Source organism: Aotus nancymaae, unplaced genomic scaffold (genome assembly GCF_030222135.1).
Source record: "Aotus nancymaae isolate 86718 unplaced genomic scaffold, 86718_ANA_hifiasm-v0.15.2.pri h1tg000059l, whole genome shotgun sequence".
Taxonomy (NCBI): Eukaryota; Metazoa; Chordata; class Mammalia; order Primates; family Aotidae; genus Aotus; species Aotus nancymaae.
This window is the reverse complement of record NW_026988473.1, coordinates 30,048,357-30,074,187: the sequence shown is the minus strand read 5'-3', so window position 1 is coordinate 30,074,187 and position 25,831 is coordinate 30,048,357. Positions and strand designations below refer to the sequence as shown.

Below are 25,831 nucleotides of genomic sequence, written 5' to 3'. Positions count from 1 at the left end.
ATTCTGTTTATAATCACTCTTAAAAAGCATACATGTTGAAGCTGTGTATTTCTGAGCCATACATTGTGAATACTGTACATTGGCTATTATTAATGACTCTTTGAGGAGCTCCTCGTTCTTCTAGTGATGAGTTCAGCTGTCAGCCTGAATTCTGTGTGGGCTTGAATCCACCCATGTTATTAAAGAGAACTCCTGAGCACTTTGCACAGAACTGTCACTTGAAATCAGTACAAAGGGTGGTGGCTTCTATGCTAGGAACGTCATCTAGGCATGTAACACACGGCATGGTCTCAAAGCCAGGTCAGCGCTTCAATTTAAGAACCAAAAACTTTCTAATTAACAACATATTTAAGATGAACCAGGAAGGAGGCAGAAAAATAAAATGAGTATTTTCAACGGCCTAAAATCTCTTCTTGGTTTCAAAACCAACAATACAGTGTTTTACAGGCTAAGAAGGAAACATAACCCTGATTTGTTGAATGAAGATTGGAAAAGACATGGAAGGCTGAGAGCAAAGTGAACTATTGCTTGCTTTGGAAGTTGCAGTGGGTGTAAGTAACCAGGAAATCTGAAGTGCGTAGCACCTCTTACTGCCAGCACTTTAAATGCTACCAAATTTTTGGTTTTGTTTTTTTGTTTTCATTTTGTTTTTTGGGGTTTTTTTTTGTTTTTTTTTTGTTTTTTTTTGTTTTTGTTTTTGTTTTTTGCTTTTTGTGTGTTTTTGACCCAGAGTCTAACTCTGTAGCCCAGAATGGAGTGCAGTGGCATGAACTCAGCTCACTGCAACCTCCGCCTCCCAGGTTCAAGCAATTCTCTTGCCTCAGCCTTCCCAGTAGCTGGGATTACAGGCATGCATCACCATGCCCAGCTAATTTTTGTATTTTTAGTAAATATGGGGTTTCACCATGTTTGCCAGGGTGGTCTCAAACCCCTGGCCTCAAGTGATCTGTCTGCCTCAGCCTCCCAAAGTGCTGGGACTACAGGCATGAGCCACCGTGCCCAGCCCAAATACTACCAAATTTTTAATAGCTTCCTAGAACCCTTCTGAGGTGAGAAACATTTTGGAGGTAGATCTAATCTATTTTCAGCCAGAGGTCCCTCGTGTGCTGCTTTTAGGCCTGTTCAACAATCTAACATACCCATCCATTCATGGGGGAAGGTACAATTGAAAATAGACGTCTTCAATGTCTTCATAACTCTTCTGGCAATGGGGCTATGTTGATGGCAACAAAGATGATGCCAACTATACCTATGGGGACAGCTATGAGACTGTGTCTCACAGACCTCTAACTACAGGAGCATAAGTGACCATAGGTCCCATCAACTGTGCTCTGAAATCCATCAGCAGGTTAGTACCAATGTCTGAGGATACTAAGGCAAGTCTATCCCTGAGAGTCACAGGACTCCTCTGATGGCCAAGTTTGGCTCAAAAACACACCAATAGTTTTGCCAAACCTTTAGATTGTGCAGTGGTTCAGGATGTTTCTACCCAACCTTCCTTTCCTCTCTCACTTGGGGTGGGCCTGCATTTCAGTCTGCAGATTACTCAGCCTTAACCGGTGATGTCTCCATTTTCTCTTATAGCCATTTCTTCCAATAACATTCTTACATATTTAATCTCACCTTTGTACTTACATTATAGAGAACCTAGAATGATGCACTTTTATACTGACAATAATAAGCCATATAGAAATTTCCAAAAAACTTAATGTGGCTGAGCACAGTGGCTCACCTCTGTAATCCCAGCACTTTGGGAAGCCAAGGTGAGGAGATCACCTGAGGCCAGGAGTTCAAGACCAGCCTGGGCAACATAGCAAGACCCTATCTCTACAAAAAAAAAATTTTAAATGAGCTCGGCCTGGTAGTATATGCCTAAAGTCTCAGCTTCTCAGGAGGCTGAAACAAGAGGCTCACTTAAACCCAGGGCTTCAAGGCTGCAGTAGTGATGATCACACTGCTGTATTCCAGTATAGGTAACAGAGAGAGATCCTATTTCTTAAAAAAAAAAAAAAAAAAAAGCTTAATGTACTTTAACGTATATTGTCACCTCAAAAGTGGTTTTATGATGCATATATTATTGTTACTTTCAAATTTCATGTGGAAAAATTATTTGAAATAAAACAAGATTTTAAAATAAACTGCAGGCAGTAGAAGAGGAGCTAAAGCTCAGATTTTATGATGTTTAGTTTGGGTTTTGAGAATTGTCTAGGAATGTAGTATTTGTATAAAAATCATAGGAAAAATACTGAAGTAATTTCACCCCCAAATTTTTCCTTTCTGTTTTCCATCAGAATTTCCCTTCTTTGAATGTTGATTAGACTTGATATTTTAGTCCTAAAGTTTTAGACTCTTGCTAATCAAAAGTTTTTCAGGCTATTCAACGGTCTAAATTCCCCATCCACTCATGGTTGTAAGAAACAACTGAAAATGATGTCATTTTAAATGCCTTCATAACTCACCTGGCAAGAGAGCTATGTTAATGGTAACAAGGACTTTTCTAAATGTCTTAGATTTTTTTCTAACCAAAAATTAGAACTTACACATCCAGATTAATATAATCACTTTCCAAGTAATCACATAGAAATTATCCTCAGAGGCTATAGAATATATTTTGAAAGTATCATTTGTATATACACACATAAACATACACACAAATGAGTATGTATTCCACTCGCTGTGTATTTGATTTTTGAAGTAAACAAAAGACTTTCTGAGTCAGAGCTGAGAAAGCAAATATATGACTAAATAAGGCATTGTATAGGAAGAACACCGAAATATACAGTGCTAAATAAACATAAAGATGATTATAACAAAGAAGAAACACCAAATAAACATAATTTCCATTAGATTTTCCAGAAAAGATAATTTTCATTTCCAGTGTTGCTAACGAGGATAAAATTTAAAATTACATATTTGGTATACTGATCATTTTCCAAGGCCACTTCAAGTTCTTAGTCCATTGAAATTATCATTTTGCATAAAATATCAAAAGATAAAATAATTACAGTGTTTAAAAGGAAGCAAAAATCTGTAATTCTTTCAGATTATTTTCTATTTAATCTCTAATAATAATTTGTATGCTATAGATATAATTTTAATTATACTAATTAATCTAGAGACACTTCTTTGCATTTCCGAAAGTTTACAAAATACATGGTAGATTCATTTTTAACTTACCGTGAAAATGTAAGTAAATTCTCCAATTCTGGTGAAACATTTTTCAAACACATAGAGAATGATATTTTTCAAATTTATAATTAACAACCTAGACTTGTAACTTGTTAATATTCAGGAGAATAAGTCAGAACTATAACTTAAATCTATATAATTGCTGTTTATTACATTTTAGAAATAGTTTATTTTTTCTTATGAAATATAATCTACTGAGATATCTAATCAATTTTTACAATATAGTCTTTAATACCAGACAAATATGTTCCAAATACCAATATGGTCTCTAATGTAAGCTAGAATTTACACAGGAAAATTTGGTGCATTGTACCTGTTCATCTATTACAAAAGACATGGTTAGTAAGAAAGATGTAATCATAATGATAAGAAAGACTAAAACCCTGAAGCTTGAATCCATTTCTTTACCAAAATATCAAAAGAGATATATATGAAAAGTTTATTTTTTTAATATTCAAATTATCTTATTTCTGAAGTTACTTTGGATTTTTACTGACAGTAGTACAGGGAAACTAGAAAATTCACATTCTTTCCTTAGAAAGATTAAATGCTTTTGCATTCCAGGAAACGACATGAAAATCATTTTCCCCTTTTGTCTAACACCAATTTTGTATTATTTCATTTATGGAATATGCTGTCAACTTCACAGCATGAGCTTTGAAGAGAAGAAGGTTTGCTTTAATAATAATATTGTTCTTCATTACAATATTGCCTACAGGATCTTCTGATTAGCTCACTTAGGCTTAACATTTGTAAACTATAGTTTTCCCTGGATAAAATATGACTTTGTTAGCATTTCTAAAATTCAGAACAATAACTCTGTTCTTAGAAAACCAGATATAACAGCAAGATTTGGTATTTATCAAAAATTCAACAAAATTTTAATGTTTTTTCCCATGTTGGCAGGTTTCATAACTTCCAATTTCAAGTTGTATGTAACAATTTACTAATTGAGGAAATGTATGAGAAAATATTCATGAGATTTTTTTCAGAAAATTATAATTTGATTTATTCTTTTAAGCATACAGTATTTTTTCATGCTGTCTTTATCAATAAAACGATACCCAGTTGTGATCAGTTTGTTTCTATCATAAGTTGTTTTCAGTTAACAAGAGTTGATTTACTATAAAAGTAAAATTTATCTTAATCTTAAAATTAGTGTTCATTGTGGCTTTATAATACAGTTTACAGTTATTTCCTTACTTCTTCTTGCTCTTTATGGTGTTCCTTTGCTGTCATTGAAAGAATGACTTTTTCTGTAATTTTCTCCTTTTGTTCATTCATAGCCAGGTTCAACTAGAAAAAATAAATAAACAGCATGAAAGCAGGTATCTATTGACACCTAATAGCAACATTTATTTAAATAACTAGTTAAGCATAATCATGAATGTGATTTGATATTAATTTTGCTGATATATGAAGATAAACTCTAAATTTCATTTTTATATTTAAAACATTTAACACATTGAATCTTTTATTTTCAATCTTTCATTGTTTTGAGGATTACTAAAGATGACTTAGGGCAAGAGAGTCCTAAACTGCAGATATTAGACACTGATGAGTACTTTTTTAAAGCATTTTATTAAAATGAACATGGCAACTTAAGAAAAATAGGTAAATATTTCTATTAAAACCTTTCATTACAAGTAGGGAGTGCTGTTATGTCAGGATAAGAAGTCAAGGATGTAAATCAAAAGTGTCAGTTCAGTAGTCTAGAATAGTGCTAAATCATTTATAATATTTCATGACAAAGGATCATGTATCTAAATACATGAACAGTTACCTCGAACCTGCTCCATTTACAAAATTAGATAAAGGTTTTCTACTACTGCTGCTAACCCATGTGTTATAAAAAAGTGAATGTGGCCCATTCTATATTTCTTTATAAATAATCCTTGTAGAAACAAATGCTATTTTCATACAAAACATGACATTTTAATGTTTTTTATGAAATTATTTTCCAACAAAAAAAAGATGTTAAACTCCCAAATAATACTTGCTCAACAGACTGACATTAATAGAAAGAGAACAAGAGCCTGATAGAGAACCCTCTGAATTGGACTATTTAATAATTCTTTAGCAATGGACTTGCCATACCATATTTCCTTATAGGGCATTGGAGTAAAACCAAATAATGAACATATTTTTACATATTGTTTTGTTAGTGTTGTTAAGTAGATCTTCTCAATTGCATACCTGGAAAATCATGTTTAACGTGAATCTTTAATCCATACCCTACCTGAAGACTTACTCCCATATTTGGCATAAAATAGAGGAAGGGAAGTTCAAAAATACGATCTCTTGAATCTAGATGTGCATATATGCTAGAATCATAGTTTTAAACCTGTAGATACTTCATCCAATGATATGAAACACAGCTCAGTATATCAGAGATTCTGTTTTGATAGAGAGGAAAGGGCCAGGAATCTTTTGGTGATTCTGATGATCATCCTAGATAAGGAATTGTCAAACGTTTCTGTAAAGGGCCAGATCATAAATATTTTAGGCTTTGTGGGGGCAGAGGGAGAATACAATCTACATCTCTGTTGCAATTACTCCACTCTGCCATTGTAGCATGAAACAGACTATAAAAATACATATATATGAGTATGGCTATGCTTCAACAAAATTTTAAAAAACAACCATAACAACATATGGCAGGCTGAATTTGGACAGCAAGCAGTGGTTTACCAGTCCCCACCCCCTTGCCCTGGATTGAGAATCAGTCATAAAGAGTTTTTGAAAAATCATTATGTGAAACTATTCCCAAGGAATATATTTGTTACTGTTGTTAAATGATAAAAATAAATAAATAAGTAAAACTATAATACTAAGAAAACTTAAATATCAAGCTCAACTTCCACACGTGGAAGCCTATGTGTGAATCATGGCACAGCATATTGGTCTCAAGTGTCTGTTTATTTTAATAGGGGAGTTCTCATCTCTAGAGAAAATGGTTGTAGAAGAGAGGGACTGGAGAATATTTACCAAGTTCATCTATTCCTTACAAATGCAAAAATTTTCAGAGCAGTTTTTTTTTTCTTTTTTGAGATGGAGTCTCACTCTATCACCCAGGCTGGAGTGCAGTGGTGCAATCTTGGCTCACTGCAACCTTCACCTCCCGGGTTCAAGTGATTCTCCTGCCTCAGCTTCCTGAGTAGCTGGGATTACAGGTGCATGTCACCACGCCCAGCTAATTTTTTTGTATTTCTAGTAGAGACAGGGTTTCATCATGTTACTCAGGCTGGTCTCAAACTCCTGACCTTGTGCAGAGCAGATTGTTTTTAAAGTGAAGCAAAACAAAACAAAGAGCCCTGAAACTCTTTGGTGCCACAGCAGATGATGCCGATTCTAATGAGTTTTCCAGGCCAGGACACTTAGAACTGCTGCCAAGGAACTTTTTATTTAAAAGGTGGGAATTCTTTACCTTTGAAAGCACTGCATTTGGAAAAACTCACCTCCATTCTAATATTCAACTTCTAAAGAAGGTCTAACTAATCTACAAACAGACCAATGTTACTGAAAAGCATCATATGCATAGTCCCAAAGGGAAGTACAGTAAAATATTAAGAAATAAATGGTCACCAAAATATAAAGATACACACATGGGGCCTTTTCAGAAAATAGATAAAACATTCCAAAAGACACATTTTAATGAAATCATTTAGAGAAAATTATTGAAAGTAAAAAGTTAAATTAAGAAAGGGCATTTTCAGCCTGAGGTATTAATATGCAGTGCTAACAGCATCTTTCCCTCAAACCCCATGACATGATAACAATGGTAGGATTCTTCTCTCCTGTCACCTTTGAAAGAATATCCTGTTTCTTCATTAAAATAAAACTATATGCTTTTGATTCACTGTTCTTATCTAAAATATATGAAATAACTTTTTGTCAATGGGTTTGATATTTCTGAGGTTGATTTTTCATGTGTTAAGAAGGGTAGAGATTTCAAAAATTAAACATTGGAAACAGAAAGATGATTAAAATTTGTATATAACTGAAAAATCAAATCCCCACCATACAGGAGAGGAGGAAATTAAGTTACTTGGTTCTAAATATATCTGGTCCCTTTTAAATATAAGAAGGCATCTTCAAGTATTCATGTGCACATGAAAATCTAACAAGCTAAACAGGAAGGTTTCATTCATTATTTTTGTTGATTTTTAAATCGACAAAAGCTCTTGCTGCTAAGATTTTTAAAACTTGTAACAAACATTATCCATACATACTTAGGTTAAAGTTGGGTTCATTCAATACTAATGGGAACCAGAACAGAACAATCAAGAAACTAGACAAGTACAGTATCCGAAATGGAAGAAACAAGAAACATAATGGCTCTGTCAAAACTGAGCAAAATTGTTTCAGGAAAATGGTCTGGTTAAATAAATAGAAGACAAAAAGGAATAAATTCACATCAAGCAGTTTATTTAGAAATTAAGGAGAAAAAATCCACAAAGGTGTACCTGAAGTAACAGATTCCAATGAAACAATTTCCATTGATTGTTACCTTCCAAACTGTATCTATTTTACTCAAAACTAAGGTTTCAGGCATTGTGGCCTCTCCAAAGCCCTAAGTGGTCATAGTTCAGTAATATATAGTTCTTTTTAAAACATTTAGCCCTTTGTGACCATAATTAAAAGTGCTCTTAATTTCAAGGAACGCTTCAAGCGTTTGCTGGCTCAGGAAGCTCTTTTATGCACATCCTAGAGGGGAAAACAGGCTCAAGACCTCCTGCTGGAGAAATACAGCCATAACAGCAGTGATCCCATCTTAAGTGCATCACTAACTGCTGATGGATTTTCTTGTTAACTTCCTCCAATATATTTTAAAGTGTACTTATAAAAATCACACAGATTGTGTAAAAATTTTAACAACATATTAAGATTTTTTAAAATCTATTTTATAGGAGAAAGTTCTGTAGTAACACTAGAGTTCAATTATTACTATCTTTAGAAAAGGTATAGTAATTCAAACCAGTTAGTGTGTTCTGTCTACCTAATTCATATTGATATTCCACATAGGTACTAGCCAAAGGGGTAAAAGCCTTTTAGTCCAACCAAACTCTCATTGCTCTGCACTGTAGTTCTGCATGTTGTTTTCTCTGTATTCAGAAGAATAGCTAATGATATTCAAATGTGAAGTATATGAAATGTGTTATATAAAATGTGCTAATAAATCAACATGACCTAACAAGAAAACTGAATCTATTAACATCAAAATTCCAAGGTTTTCATTAGATCAATAGATTAATTGATCTTATTAATATTTGATCCATATTTTACATGCAGATCAATATAGGTAATACTGTTTTAGCAGAAACAACACAATAATCAGCCTTCATATATTGACAAGTTTCCCAACGGTCTGTTAATATACAAAAGACTGGGACAAATTACTTATTTATATATACAAAACATGGTTATAAAGGCCAGCTGCAGGTATTTTTTTGGAAAGTGCATTTTAATAAGGTCCTATTCAGTTACAGAACAAATGGGGAAGAAGTAGTTTGCACTACAGAGTTTAGCGCAAGAGCTTTCTCTTTTTCTAACCACGAAATCAATCATTTGTCCAGACTGTGGGAGTCAGAGTTAGTTACTGAAAAGAGCTCCGTATATAAACAAGTCAATAACTCATTGTGTGTTATTGTCGAGCTGAAGAAGTTGGCTTTCAAAAAGCTGCCCCAGCTTCTCTCAGAATGAATGTCACTGTATTCAGGGACTGGGAGAGAGTCCTTTGTTTCTAGCCATTGCTGGCTGCCATTTATGTATGGGAACGGGAGGTGGCTGCTGGGAGAGTGGGGGAAGCCACTATTTGGTATATGGATGTCCAGAAAAAACTCTGAATTTTGTCAACCTAGTTAATTTGTATCTGGAAATGCATTACTGAAATTGATTGAGAGTGCCACACAAAAAATATTTGGTAAAAGAATTAAACAGTAAATGAGTCTGTACCCTTTCAAATTGGATAAGACTGATACTTTTGGTTGCCTACCTGTCCACAAAAATGAATCCAAAATTCAGGCAATGGTTTGAAAAGTTCAAATGTATAAAATCAAACTGGTGGAAAGGTCAACATATCAAATAAATGTTCCTGCCATAAATAGTAAGAATGATTCTTGGGACTATCAAATGGAGTTTTTAAAGGGTGAGAGAGAGAGAGAGAGTGTGTGTATACACATATGCACTCATAAGCTTCTTTTATTTATTTCTATTACACATAGAAGTTCAAAGAGAAGGTATTATACTTTAGGATAATGGAGTATCTTTAAAGAATGACTTTATGTGCTCAACGTTTGTGATAAATTAAGGATACATTCCAACTATCTTTGACTTAATATAAATGTTTTTTAAATTCCTAAAATTTGTAAGATATTATAATCTTATTTATTTGATCTTAATAAGTGTTAAATAGCTACCATTAATTCAGAATCACACTAGGGACTATGAGGAAGCACAAGACCAGGTTTCAAGGTTTATAATTAAGCTGGGCAAGTTTAATAAATAGCCTTTTGTTATCTTTTAGCCCCTAAAATTTTTACAAAAGCTTAGCTCTTAATCAAAGTTGCAGTCATGGTCAAGGAGGGAATTGGGAACCTGAGCTGAAACTAATTGATCTCATTTTTCCTCATAATTTAGGAAATCATAGCATTAAATAATATGACATATTTCCACATGCAACAAATTGTACTAGACATTTTTCCAGATACAAATAGGTTAATAGTAAAGTGCAATACAGTTGAGGAGACAATTGAATAACAACAGGAAGTAAGAAACAATATATGGCACAAGGTACCTCATAACTGCCAAATGGAGACATAAACAATAAAATCCATAAGTAAGAAGGACAGAAATATTATTTAGGGATGGAGTGGCTGGAGATGGAGAAGCCTAAATAATAGGTAGTATCTGGCTAGAAAAAGACGAGAACTGATAATATGAAGCATTAATAATTCATATATTTATTATTTTTAATTAATAATTAATTACATGATGAAACTAGTTCCAAGTAAAATTAGGTAAGTGGCTGGACATGGCTTTGGGAGATGGAGGGGAGAAGACCAGCTGAGCCTTGAGGAAGAAGCAGAGAGAAACGGCATGCCTGATCCAATCAGCTGAAGTAGTAGAAGGAATGATTCATATTGGGAAGTAAAGGGCTAGATGGTTAGTGTAAACACACACTTAATCTATTTCGGAACTTAAATATAAGTGAAGCATATGTGCCAAGAGCCCAGTCTTACAATGCAGGCAGAACTGAAGACTTAATTCTCAGCTCTGCATTGGCTCAATTCCATTCCCTCAAGCTATATGTGCTTAACTCAGTTGCAATCTTAGAGATGCCTTAACTAAGTCCTGACCTAGCCCCTACTTTCAGTAGTGTAAACTCACTTAAGTTCCTCTATAAAGAAATTCAAGAGTGCCACTTCTTATCTTGCAGAAGAGATAGAAACCTTTCATTTATAACTCTTTGTGAATTCTGGCTCTGCCAAGAATTAGCTCTAAGACAATGGGCAATAGTGATGGTTAATATAGCCCAAGCTTCCAAAGTCAGGGATTCCTCTCCTATCCTTGCTAATTCTTTGAAAGAAGGTACTTTTACCATAGCCTGTAGCTTCTTGAAGGCAGTTTAAGAGAGAAGATATGAAAGAAACCATTGTAATATTTGATAATCAGCAAAGCAAAACATAACCATTTTAAAAGAGCATTATTTTAAAAGGTTATGATTTGTCTAAAAGGACAAAAAAGGGAATTCTCCATAATTTACTTAGAACTTAAAGAAACTTAATTTTTTTTTTTTTGAGACAGGGTCTTGCTCTGCTGTCCAGGCTGGAGTGCAGTGGTGCTATCTTGGCTCACCACAACCTCCACCTCCCAGGCTGAAGCGATTGTCCCATGTTCAGCTAGTTTTTTGTATTTTTGGTAGAGATGGAGTTTTTCCATACTCCCCAGGCTGGTCTCAAACTCCTGAACTCAAGCGACCCACTCACTTCAGCCTCCCAGAGTGCTGGGATTACAAGTGTGAGCCATGGCACGCAGCCTTAAATGGTTTTTAAGATATTTTTCTTTTCCTGTTTTTGGGGTTTTATTTAAAGTAATAATAAATTCTAGCTCTTACACATTCTGTGGAGAAAGTGGTTCTAAATTAAACCTGACTCAGTAGGCAGATTATAAATTTTTGCTTAGATATTCTGCCATGATCAGAAATGCCATGTGCCCTAACCTGAACTCAGCTTGCCTCTCAAACTGCCTCTCTACTGCATTTCTTCCACTACTACTCTCAGTTTTGGAGGAACTATGTTCCTCAAGCCAAGAGGTGGGCCCCTGATCCTGGCCAGGCCAATCAGCCTCTCTCTTAAGAGATAGTCGTGAAGGGAGCCACTTAGAGGCATGAAGAATTAGAGAAAATCTGTCCCATAAGCAGCACTGTAAAGAGATTATCCCTTAGATCTAGATACCTGGAGATTCCCACTCTCTACAGACCCTTTCCTTGGCCTTCCCTTGAATTCCATGGGCTACCACCTGCCATCCTATAAAATTCTGGTTTTGCCTAAGTTAGCCTGCATAAGCTTCCATTGATTGCAACCAATCAGCCTAATAGATATGTCACATATGTCCTCATAGTAAACACCCCATGAGTTTAGAAGACTTGAGTGGGTCTCTATTCCTTGCAACCTAAGGTATCCAACTCAAATATCTTAATTACGTCACAAGTTTAAAGAAGTACTTCATATGTTATAATGGGTAATATAACTGGGGTAATGATTTTTAAATTATAAACATGCTTTTCTTTCAGCCTTCTGCAAGTACAAAGCTGCCAAAACTACCCCACAGGCATCCCTAGAACTTGTCACAATAATATTTTTGCTGGGTATACAATGGAGTTGTGCAACAAGACAATATCCTTGCCAAAAAAAGGCTGTTTCCTTGAGAGAGAATTTGCCTCTCAAGAAAAACCTTTACTCCTCCCAATTAGCATATACACAGCTAAACTTAGAAGACTCAGTCCATAAATTTCCCCTTTTAAAATTAAGAGTAAGGACTCCGTTGTTGAACCTTTGCTGGAGTGAGGAATAAGAAACGTACAACATAGAAATAAAATAAAATCTCAGCCCCTTCTGTCCTAGAGAAAATACAGGAAGAAGTCTAAGAAAGGGAAAAGGAAACCAAAATAGCCAAATGAGTAAGTCCTAAATGCTCCTTCTGCAGGGTGTAGCTTAGGGAGGAAGACAAGTACCAGGTAAAGAGAAACAAGTCCTTAGGCAGAAGGGACTTCTGCTCCCCTCCCCTTAATATGAGACACAGGAAGAAGCTGTTTTGTAGCAACCTAGGATACAGCCACCTCGACCAGATGGCATATCAAAGGCAGGTGGAGGGAAACCTGAGATTTAGGTTTCCTGAACCACTCTTGGTTTCCATGTGTCCTAGGACATGGAATTAACTGAGTTAAGCTGGGAAGTTTGTCACAGGATATTGGCATAGTCAAAGAAAGATGGCTCTATAATGATGATAGTGTTACAGATCAGTTAACCTAAGGTCAAGTGGGTGTTTCGGCCAGATGTTGGAAGGAGTTTCTAATAACACAGGAAGTCAAGTTTAGGTTGGATCATCTAGGAGGCACCACCATAAAAAAATGCCTGAGCCAAAAGAATGGGCCACAAGTTCATATGCTGCAGGCCAGTGGGGCATCCAGCAGCCAAGTGAACATGGGCCATCCTTCCATCGACCAGCAGCTGCCGTGCCAATGTGTACATTCCAAAGGGCAGCATGACAACAGAGGCCCCTCCCCCCGATGCTTTGAGGATATGAAGGCCACACAATCCCTTCTTACATATTGCACCTTAAGGAAGCCAACAAGGGAAAGGAGAGCCTTTCTGAGAGAAATCATGACCTAAAATAACTATTTAAATGACTAAGTCCGGGTGTGGTGGCTCACACCTATATTCTCAGCACTTTGGGAGGCCAAGGTGAGTGGATCACCTGAGGTCAGGAGTTCAAGACCAGCCTGGCCAACAGGGTGAAACCCCATCTCTATAAAAATACAAAAAAATTAGCTGGGCATGTTAGTGCAAGTCTGTAATCCCAGTTACTCAGAGGCTAAGGCAGGAGAATCCTTGAACCTGGCAGGTGGAGGCTGCAGTGAGCCAGTATCATGCCACTGCACTCTAGCCTGGTGACAGAGCAAGGCTCCTTCTCAAAAAAAAAAAAAAAAAACTTGATTAAACTAAGCTTTAAACTGATTTAGACATTCAGTTCTTTTGCTCCCATTATCCAGTGGGTGAGAGCTCAGGAAGAAAGTAGTATTAGTGTCAGAATATAACTCAATCATTTAGTTATTTTGCTGCAAATTGTATACATGCATATAACATAATAATTTGATAGACTAAGCCAAGAAACAAAGGCAAAAACAGGATTTATAAGACAGAGGAGAGAAATAAAAATGCAGCCACATGCACACCTTTAGGGTAATAAGCTTGCACTTACCAAATTGAGAAGGACAATTAAGTATATCAAATAAAACATGGTAAATTGTTTACGAATTCTCCAAAACATCTTCAGAGTTCAGCTGAGACTCGCATGTGTCAGGCTGTCTCTGTATGCTTTCTGCTCACTCTGCCTCTTCAGTGAGGCCAGTCCTGCATACTTTTCCTCACTCAAATTTATCATTATTCTACCCAAAGAGAAGAACCACATTTTCTCTGTACATCTCTCACCTACTAAAGTAATTATCTGAATCAAAGAACTTGAGAACTGCATTTAGAATTCTGGGATCCAGAGGAAATAAGCCAGATAGGCCACCACCCTTATAGAACAGAGTGTGAATGTGGCTTAAGCTGGGCATGGCATACCTTTCACCTCCAATAAGGCTACTTCCAGTCATTACTTAGTAAAGATCTCTTCAGACTGGTTTCCTCAACGTGCTTGTTCCTATCTTCAAGTATTTCTCCTGCCTCTCTGTCCATCTGGCATGTACTCTATCATCCAGACAAACCCCATCAATACTTGTGGCCCAACATTGGTCCAGCCTCATCCATGAAGCTCAATCTGGCTCCGTCCTCTCGCAATATGCATACAGATATATGGTTTGTGTACTTCATTACTTTTCTAAAATAAAAAAAAAAAAATTGAATTTCCACAATACATCTAGCATCAAGGACTCAGCTAAGGATTGTGGCCCAAATTTCAAATCAACTAGGAAGGAGTGAATTACGAAATAGATACTATTTAATAGGACAAGTCACTAATACTTTAGAAAAACATGTTGGATGCATTTTTTACTTCGCACACTTTTGGTAACTTAAAGATTTAAATATAATAATAAAAGTTATAGAAGATAATATAGTTGAAGTCATAAAGTCTAAAAGGAAAAGGGTCTAAATCTAATATAGATAGAATTAATAAAATCAAAGTCTGGAACTACACTTCAAAAAGGAACTTCAATAAAATTGAAATCAAAGATATACTGAGAAAATATTTGCAATGTGACAATAAGTTAATATGTTTAATATGTGAAGGACACTTTCAGGCAGATTTTTTAAATCATTCATAAAAAGATAAAAACCAAGGAAAGTAAGAGCAAAGAAAGTAAACATACAACATAAAAGAAAAAATACATATAGCAAAAGAAAGTACATACAAAAAAGTTCAATATTACTACTAATAGAACAATTCAAACTAAAACAATGAGATGATGTGTTTTAACTTACCAAATGGCCAAAAAATTTGACAATAAAGATTAGTGAATTTAAGGACTAGTGAATACGGGGAAACTAGTGTTTTTATTTATTGCTAGTGAAAACATAAATGCTACAACTTTGTAGAGGGAAATTTGACAAAGAATATCAAACCTTAAAAATGTTTACAGTCTTTGATCCAGAAATTCCATTTCTTTTTTTATTTCAATAGTTTTGATGTTACAGGTGGTTTTCGGTTACATGCGTAAGTTATTCAGTGGTGATTTCTGAGATTTTGGTGCACCTGTCACCCGAGCATACACTGTGCCCAATATGTAGTAATTTATCCCTCACCCCTCCCAACTTTCCTAAGTCTCCAAAGTCCATTATATTACTCTTATGCCTTTGCATCCTCAAAGCCTAGCTCCTACTTATAAATGAAAACATATGATACTTGGTTTTCCATTACTGAGTTACTTCGTTACTTCACTTAGAATAATGGCCTCCAGCTCCATCCAAGTTGCTGCAAAAGACATTATTTTATTCTTTTTTATGGATGAGTGGTATATATATATACACACACACCATGAATTTTCTATCTATACCATGTTTTCTTTATCTACTCATTGGTTGATGGGCACTTGCAAATTGTGCTGTCATAAACATGCACATGTGCAAGTGTCTTTTTCTTATAATGACTTATTTTCCTTTTGGTAGGTACCCAGTAGTAGGATTGCTGGATCAAATGGTAGTTCTACTTTTAGTTCTTTAAGGATTCTCCTCACTGTTTTCCATGATGGGTGTACTAATTTACATTCCCATCAGCAATTTAAAAGTGTTGCTTATTCACTACATCCACACTAACACCTATTGTTTGTTGACTTTTTAATTATGGCCATTCTTGCAGGAGTAATGTGGCGTCTCATTGTGGTTTTCATTTGCCAGAAATTCCACTTCTAAAAATTTGTCAACAGGAAATAATGATGAATATGCACCCAAAAATTGACTAAGAGGATGACAAAACATTGCTTGCAATAGTAAAAGGACTGCATGCTATGGAAATGCTCAAAAACAAGGGGATTAATAAATAAACCTGTAGGGTAGAATATGATCATCTATTTAAAATAATGCCATGAAATATTTAACAATGGGAAATAGTATCAATACATTCAGTGAAAAAAATCAAATCTCAAAAAGTAAATAACATTTTAAATATGTATCAGAATATAAGAAGGGCATATGCCAGAACATTGAGAATAGCTACTCAGAATGGTGAGGTCATGAGTAGTATAACCCTCTCTCTTTTTAATTTATATCAGCTTTACTCAACTAAATTTTCTCTCTATCTATCTATCTTTCTATCTATATGAAGAGAAAGAGATGCATTAATTTTGTAATTTAAAAAGTCTCTTTTTAATACTTCTTTCCTTGTTACCCATCAATGTATCTAATTTACTACTGTACTCATTCCTTATCATTTAATCTATGTCCACACTTTCTCCTACATAATTGCTTTTTCCCTAATTTCTTCTGAATTTTTAAACAATCAAATATAATTAAAAAGAAAACCTAAAATTTATAAAAATGACAAAAGGAGATAAATTATTATCACCTTTGCTTTTAAAATTGCCAACAGTCTAGTAAACTTTTGTGAGAATTAAAAAAAGAGGGTACTGTAAATTAATGTAGGACAATGGAAGATGAATACATTCTTATTTAAGAACTGCATTAAACTACATTTACTGGTTCTTTAACGTGAATGGAAATGAGAACAAAGATGAGGATGATAAAACGGTGAGATACTCACTGTCCACTCTGTCACCCTGTTCTGGGGACTGCAGATACACTGTATCATTCAGTTCCCAAAAGAACTTCAGCAGGTTTGTGAAAATGATGCTTAAAGAGGTTAAGTAGCACACTTATGAACATAAGGCAAAGAAAATTGAAAAACTGGGATTCAAATCCAGGCGTGTCTAACTTCAGTGCTTATGATTTTTAATTTTGCCTTGGATACAGCAGAAAATATGATAAAAGGAAAAAATAGCTAGATAGTAACAAATTGGCAATTTTAAAATTCATATTGAAGCATAAAATTATGAAAGCTCAGAGTCAAAACTCAGAATTCTATTAATATGATTTTTGATGACATAATAAGAAAATAAATTACATTTGTAGCCTTTAATCTAGGAGAATTTATTTTGGAATATTAAACAGGAAAAAAAAAAACAGGATAAAGATCTACCAGCTGTCTGCAATTATTAATGAAACTTACCTAACCTCTACTTCGTCTCTAAGATTATCAAAAACAACACCCAATGTCATTATGTTTTCATACTGAAAATCTCCATTAATGCACTGTAATACAAAAATTAATGAATACTCAGAAGTGTTGTTAATGGTTTTGTATTTAATATTTTAGACATTTTCTTAGGCATATGTATAGAAATATAGGTACGTGTAAAGTATGTGAATGTTATGTTTACAGAAACGGTATCACATCACCATATTAGTTGACAACTTGCTTATATTGCATAGCAATGTCTTCATATGTTACTTAAAAACATCTTTTTTTGTTTTGTTTTTGATACAAAGTTTCGCTCTCGTTGCCTAGGCTGGAGTGCAATGGCCAATCTCGGCTCACCACAACCTCCGCCTCCCAGGTTCAAGTGATTCTCCTGCCTCACCCTCCTGAGTAACTGGGAGGCTGTGCCATCATGCCAGGCTAACTTTGTATTTTTAGTAGAGATGGGGTTTCTCCATGTTGGTCAGGCTGGTCTCAAACTCCCGACCTCAGGTGATCCGCCTGCCTCGACCTCCCAAAGTGCTGGGATTACAGGTGTGAGCCACTGCGTCCGGCCCCTTAAAAACATCTTAAGCAGACCTATAACTATCTATTCACCTATACTGATTGGTCAAAAGGTACAAAGTTCCCATCAGAAGGAATAAGTTTTAATGATCTATTGCACAGAATGGTGATCATAGTTAAAAATACGTTGTATGTATTTCCAAAATGTTAAACGTTCTCACCGCAAAACAGTGATAATTATGTGGTGATGGATATGTTTATTAGCTTGATGTAATCAATCCACAATGTGTGTGTCTCATAGCATCACATCATATGTCATAAATACATATAATTATTATTTGTCAATTAAAAATAAAATTGAATGTAAATAATTTTCATTCAGCCTGACTCAATTTTTTCATTTCGTGCCTAATTGAAAGCTCTCCCCTAATCACAGGGCGAGTTAGACTTGTGATACAAGAAGTTTGGGATAGGGAGAGAAGCACATTGTCTTTCTTTTTTCCTAATCCTGAACTCTGTCGCTATTAGGGACACATCATTTTTGCTTCCATTCCATTGGAGAGAGCTTAGTCACATGGCCATTTCCAACTCCAAGTCTGGCTGGGAGATATAGTTGTATTTCAAAAAAAGAGAGGAATGATTCTAATGGGAAGCTACAAGTCTCCACCACAGTGTTACTCTATAGAGGGTAACCATGCAATCTACTGTTTAAAACAGGACCTGCTTGAGAGTGAAATAATATAGGCAGACATAACAAGTAAATTCTAAGAGTGTTTTGGGAACATTCTCTTCCCCTATTTCCCTGTTTACTAAAGTCCACTCTAATCTCTTTGGGTCACCTTTTCTGTTACCAAAACAGTGTATTCACAGCTCCATCACATCAGCTCACACATTTGTTGAAATTATTTACTGTCTTTCTACTTTCTACTGTTTTGTGGTGTGCCTACACCTCTGTTCTGCACCCGTGGCCATCCAAGAAGTTACTGACTTCCCATTCTATTTGGTCCTAGTCGAGAGACAATAAGCATGGCAAATGCCGCCACAATGGGGTGGGCTAATTGGCTCAGTCCTGACTAACCACAGAACAGCATAGTTAGTTCAGGAATGAGCAAAACTGAAACACTCAAGAATCTTTCCACGGGCTTTAACATGTGGGAACTGAGAGAAAGATGGTTTCTTTCTCCATCCACTGGGTCAGCTGCTATTCATCTCTACATATTGTTGCCATAAGGGAATACAGACTCTAAAATTTGGATATAGTCTCCATACTGTGTCAAAAAATGTTTAAACCTTAAGCAGGCTAAACCATACATATATCTACATTTTGGATTTAGCTGGTTTTTGAGCTCTAACGTAAGACAAAAATCTGACAATGTCACTGTTCACTCCAAACCCCTCAGTTACTCCCTACTGCCTACAGGTTAAAAACTCAAGCTCTTGGCCAGGTGTGGTGGCTCATGCCTGTAATCCCAGCTCTTTGGGAGGCCAACGCAGGCAGATCACGATGTCAAGAGATCGAGACCATCCTGGCCAACATGGTGAAACACCATCTCTTCTAAAAATTAGCTGGGCACGGTGGTGCACACCTGTAGTCCCAGCTACTTGGGAGGCTGAGGCAGAAAAATCACTTGAACCTGGGAGGCGGAGGTTGCAGTAAGCCAAGGTCACACCACTGCACTCCAGCCTGGTGACAGAGTGAGACTTTGTCTCAAAAAAACAAAAACAAAAATTCCCAAGCTCTTTAGCATGGCATTACTATCTGAATTCTCCCTCCTCACGTGCCTGTTCTCCCATCCCCTTCCTTATGTCATAGTCATTCTTATGTTATACAACTATCTCATGTCAATGCCCCTACATTCCTGAAATTATGAGAAAATCTCAAAATCCACCCTTCAAACCCCATTGCATTATGAAGCTCCTTCCCAACTCTGGGAATTCCCACCATAGTTACTTGTTATAACCACAAATTCTGTTGTGAGTTGTGGAGAATACAAGGATAAAAGGTAGATTACCGGCTGGTCTTGGTGGCTCATGCCTGGAATCCCAGCATTTTGGGAGGCCAAGGCGGGCTGATCACTTGAGGTCAGGAGTTCCAGACCAGCCTGGCCAACATGGTGAAACCCCGTCTCTACTAAAAATACAAAAATTAGCCAGGTGTGGTGGCATGAGCCTGTAGTCCCAGCTATTGAGGAGGCTGAGGCATGAGAATTGCTTGAACTCAGGAAGCTGAGGTTGCAGTGAGCTGAGATCATGCCACTGCACTACAGCCTGGGCTATAGAGCCAGACTCAGTCTCAAAACAACAACAACAACAATTATGTGCCAGGCACTGTGCTAGTGCTCGCACTGTCTCATTTATCTTTAAGAAAGTACTGTACTGGGGAAGAGTCAAGTATGTTTGAACTATTTGTCCCAAAATGTGACCCATTTCTCTAGACACAAACTTTGAAATCTCCACAGAAAAAAATAATCTCTTTCCTTGTGTCACAGGTAGAGAATTTTGCATCATCAACATCATTCAAAAATATATTTATTGAATACTCATTATGTGTCAAGGTTAGGAAACAGTGGTTAACAAGTCAGACATTTCCCTCATGGAGATTAACATCTTAGAAAGAAGAATGCAGAATGGCTAAATTAAGCTCATTAACCCACAAATTATCTCATATATTTATTATTTTTTGTGATGAGGACACTTAAAATCTATTCTCTTAGCAATTTTCAAATATACAATCCATAGTTTTTAACTATGGTCACCATGTTGTACAATAGATTTCTTGAACTTAATCTTCCCAACTGAAATATTGTATTCTTTAATCAAAATCTCCTCATTCCTCATTTCCACCACCAGTCATTGGCAACTATCACCCTATTCTCTGCTTCTATACATTTGACTGAAAAATACTTATTTCAAATTTAATCATCTTTCTTGAAATAGTGCTGTATAGCCTTTCAAATTCAGACAAATTAGAGAAGAAAGTATATGAAACACTGAAATGTTTCATTATGAATGTTTTGAAGTGTCTTTTTTCATATTCAAATATGCACACCAACTGCAACAAGATTAGCAATGTCAATTTTTTCCAACGGTGGTAAGATTTCTCAGGAGACATGAAAAAATTGCTAAGTTTGACTTGTAGTGAGTACTCTGCTTATATCTAAATAAGCCCTTCCAAAGTGTCTGAAAATACTCAAAACAGTTGCTTTCTTGAGTATTTTACATATTCCCTCCCAATATCATTCTCATAATTGATAGGAATGTATACCAATAAAAATATTGTATCTACCTACTTTGAGGACTATTAAGAAAATGAAATGCGATAACTTTAATTAGACCAGAAAAAATCTCATCATAAACTACAAAGCACTGTGCAAATGTTTTTATTGTCAAATAATTAAAGATCAACTTTAGTCCTGGTTCCACAGAAAACATCACACATTCCAAAAACAAAAGTCTGAATTGATAGATTACTAAAATAGCTGCTTTCCTCCAGCTAAGTTTATTGGCAAAATATTCTCTATTTCCTCTAATCCAAAAAGCTACACTGGTATCTACTCTGGGATTTTTAAGCACAATTTCATAGGGCAAATGCTTTCCGCAACTATTTGGATATCCACACTCTAACGTAGACAGATTTGCATTTATAGAGAAATCAGAGCAGGATGTTCCTAGCTCAATACTACTACTATCTAGTGTCAAAAAAATCCCATCTCCATTTTCTAATGCTTAGTCTGTATTTGGAATTCATTTCTGAGGAAGGTCATAGAGTCAAACACTACAACTGAGACAGGAAATGTTACTCACAATGCAGGCAGTAAGTGTGAGCCAAGATTGCAAGGACAATCAAATCTCATGCTTCAAGAAAGAAAATCATCATTCGCAAGGTCAGAAAGGAATTTCCTCTTCTCTATTAATAGGAAATACAGGCAACTTGACAAATGAATTGTGAGGGATTAACAAAGTACTAACGATATCCCCTTCCACCAAAAAAAAAAAAATCAATGGCTTAGCTGTGTAGGTGACGTGATCCTGTGTAAGAAGTCTCTGTCCTGCGTTTTGTATCATTTGAAGTGATATACATTTAGTTCATTTCTATCAAGTGTCTTGGTAATAATAACCTCAAGGAATTCTTCAGTTGCCACTCATAATAATGAAATTTTATTTTCATTAATTCACTAATTTCTGATTATTTTAACAGCAATGCTTAAGCATTAACTTTATTGAACAATTAACTACTATTGCTAGGTCACTTTAGTTTCCATACAACTTTAGGTTTTTATAATGTAAAAACTTATTAATAGGTGACTATAAACACTTAGCCATTTAAGTAAGACTTCCCTTCATTACATTGAATATGTAAACTTGAATGTTTTATGAATAAGGTTTCTAAGACTAATAATATATTTTTAAATATATGTAGTGAAATATCATTTTTAGTTATGTTAAAATAATTGAATCAACTTAACATACAAACAATACATTTTTAATATTTGTTTTCACTATGATATTCATCACACATTTGGGATTCACACCTCATGGCTTACTAAGTTATATTACTTGATTTGTCACAACTTTGCTTCTAATAACCCTTTATCTTAGCATTTTTATATAAAAACTTTTTTTTTTGAGACAGAGTCTCGCTCTGTCGCCCAGGCTGGAGTGTAGTGGCGCAATCTTGGCTCACTGTAACCTCCATCTCCTGGGTTCAAGCAATTCTCCTGCCTCAGCCTCCCAAGTAGTAGGGATTACAGGCATGTGCACCACACCCGGCTAATTTTCATACTTGTAGTAGAGACGGGAGTTCACCATGTTGGCCAAGCTGGTCTCAAACTCCTGACCTCAGGTGGTCCACCCGCCTTGGCCTCCCAAAGTGCTGAGATTATGGGCATGAGCCACTGAGCCTGGCCAAAAACTTTATACTATATAAATGTTGCATGCTTCAGCAGTTGACATTCATTGATTGTGGGATTATAGATGTGTTTCTTATGCTACATCACCTAGAACATAATTATAATGAACAATTTCGTCCCTTTGCCTTAAAAAAAAATAACAAATTTTACAAGAGTACTCCTGATTTTCTTGAGGGCTGTTGCTGCTGCTATTGCTGTTATTTCTGAATCTGAGTTCCAAATGCCCCAAGAGAGCAGCATCTAAGATATTAGTACCTGATTCCACCAGCAGGTGCTACTTGTACATCCAGGGTTACTCCTGTCTCAGAATGACAAAAGAACAGCTTAATGAAGGACATTTCTTTAAAAAGTTACAAATATTGCTGTGAAACATTTTTTAAAATTCTTATCACACAATTTGGCACTGTTTAGAACACCATTTCCTGGACCCATTTCCTTATCTCTTGAATTAACAAAACCTCAGCAATGCTAAAATTAACATTTATTTCTGGCACTAGCTGCATTTTTATTTCTGTAAAAGATTGATTATGAGTAAAGAGTACAAGTACCATCCAATCCTTATGGTTTCTAGGAATTCATTATGTTTGTACACAGCTTAGAAATGATGAAATTCTATTAAAATTCATTATAACGTTGCAGGAATTTTTAAAAATCTTTCCCTCTTTCTTAGCTATTAGCTTTCTTTTTTCCATACTCAGCCTGACCCAGCCTGTGAAGCTGTAAGTTGGCAGCTGTGATTGCAGTACAGATTTCACACAGTGTAATTACTGCAGTGACACTAGGACTGAGAGGTACAAAGAAAAAAAGAGGCCCTACAGGTTATTAGCACTAAACACTGGGAGAAATCAAACGGGGAGTCAATGCGTAATTTCGAGGCCTATCAAGCCTCATCAGGAACAGCAGGGAGGAAAGTGCTTCACTTCATCATCTCACTCTCTGACTTCTGTTGAAAATTACAGTAATTAAAAAAGAGCTAAGTACTTCTCAGGCAAGGGGTCTTTTCTTTACCCATCACCTTTTAGTTGGCTGCTGATTCTGTGTGACCTTTTCCTTGGCTCTGTCTATCGCAGTCAACACAGATCTTTGTTGAATGTGGCTCTCTGAAACCTAATTACTATCTGCTGGGTGATGCAGTATTGATCAGAGAAGGTGGCACAGCAAAATAAGAGTACCAACACTGTGGCCCCAGCAATCGAAAAGTAATTCCAGCCCCATAGAAACAGCTCTTCCATCCCACTTATTAGAAGCAGCTGTGATGTTGCCAAATCGATACACCACACTGGATTGCTTCTTTGACTAAAAAGGGGTCTTTCTTTTCAGAAGTCATGTACAAGCAGTGGCCTCTGACTTCAAAGGACTTTGCCCTAATGCACTGTGTGAGTGAACAAATTCTATGTTGGCAAACATCTTCAGTACAAGTAGTGGTACTGTTGTTATTTTTCTAAATCACTACTTATATTTAGCACCATAATGGAATATCAATGTAGCCAATCCATCCAATAAAGCTTCAATTGTATTAACAAAAGAGCCATTACATATTTCACTTATCAGAAAGAAAATGTTCAAATATATTAGAAAGCATAAATTAATCTAAATGAAATAGTACTCAAACATTAAACCATTTTAACAAAAACTTATTTTCTAAAAAGCAATAATAGTTAATCTCATGTTCTGGTATATAAGACAGGTCAAAGGTGAGTCATGATTAATTGATTTTTAGTAAGTAAACTATGCATAATTTTATATAAAGTATTTTTGAATAATTTTATTTCAAATAAAGAATAACAATGTTCCATTTGCATTCAGCATAAAGATATAAGTAAACAGTCAAATGTCTTTAAATTCTAGCATTTAAAATTGATATGTGGGTAATTATATCTAAGGAATAAGTTGTGATTTGCTTGGAATTTGATCAAGCCTTATAATATAGAATCAACTTTTGCAGCTGGGGATGCATAATAACCATTTTAAACTGTTGTCATAACTAAAGCTAAGAAGACAGTTCAGTTTAATTTCTATTTGCAGACACCTATAGTTTGAATAATTAACAATTCATTGGAAAAAGATTTCACCAACAATTATTTTATTTGTTATTCACAATTGCATTATATTTTCAATCCTTCTAGGTCTAATATAACTCAAATATATCACATTTATTTAAAATATCCTCCTGATTAAATCATTGACTGCATGAGAAGTCAGATCATTAACAAAGATCATGGTGTGTGTATTGGGGTTTATTTAAAGATATTTACAGGAACTAGATAAATCAAAACCAGCAATGCATTTTTGAAGAATTTTCCAAACATCGTTTTTACAACTTTCTTTCCAAGGATATCATTCTACAAAACAATTGCTGCATATCATTAACACTATAAAATTATAGATATAGTCCATACCTTATCAGAGAAGTAGATTTCATTTACCTATACATGTTTAAGGTAATCATAAAAATTACTACGGCATACAACAATTAGCACAGCTGTGAAATCTGAGTCATGGACCATCCAGCTACATGTGTTACTTTTCAAACAAGCTCTACGCCACTGCCTTTGACTCCTAATTACAATTTACTGAAGCTATTCTGCCAAGCCTCAGGTCCAGCACTTCCCACTATCTGATGTTCCCATGTCTTTACTTAAATCCCCAAATTCCCAAACTTCCTAAGTTTACAGTAGTCTTGACGAACAAAAATTGAAAATTTCCCATGGCAACCTGGGGTTTTGCTGCAGTCCACTGAGGTGCCTTGGTGCACAGTTCAGGAACCAAACTAAAGTCAATATTTTTTTCAAACAATATTTTATTTGTAATCTCAATTTATAAAACAAAAACAATATTTCTTTATAAGTTCAAAGATATAACAATGCTTATTCTAATACTAATCAATGTGGTGGCAAAGGCAGTTTATGAACACAGTAAAGGAAATTAGCAGTCATGAATGACCACTGATGTCTTATATCAAAAAAAAAATTTGGATTCCTGAATTTGTTTATTTTTATTCCCATTCATTTGTTTTGTTCTAATCTTTGAATCCACCATGATGCTAATTCTAAGAGTTTGCATAATGTATATGGTTTAAATAATGTTCATAAATTTTTATTTAGCTTCTGCAGAGCTACATACGTATTAGAATATATTTAAGATTTGCTCATTTGCCTTTTAGAATGTTAAAATAAGCTAAAAGAGAGCTTGAAATAGTATAAAACCCACACAGAAATCAAAGCTGCAAAAAGGGAACATGTGTTTAAGCATAT

At 35.4% G+C, this 25,831-nt stretch overlaps 1 protein-coding gene across 1 annotated transcript in view; it reads right to left on the bottom strand.

Moving 5' to 3' along the window:
- Positions 1 to 25,831, bottom strand: part of DCDC1 (doublecortin domain containing 1) — a 498,476-nt gene that overhangs the window by 263,585 nt on the left and 209,060 nt on the right. The window contains exon 9 of the mRNA XM_064365537.1: positions 4,393 to 4,485. Within this exon, the coding sequence (XP_064221607.1) occupies positions 4,393 to 4,485 (93 nt within the window). The remainder of the gene's footprint in view (positions 1 to 4,392; positions 4,486 to 25,831) is intronic.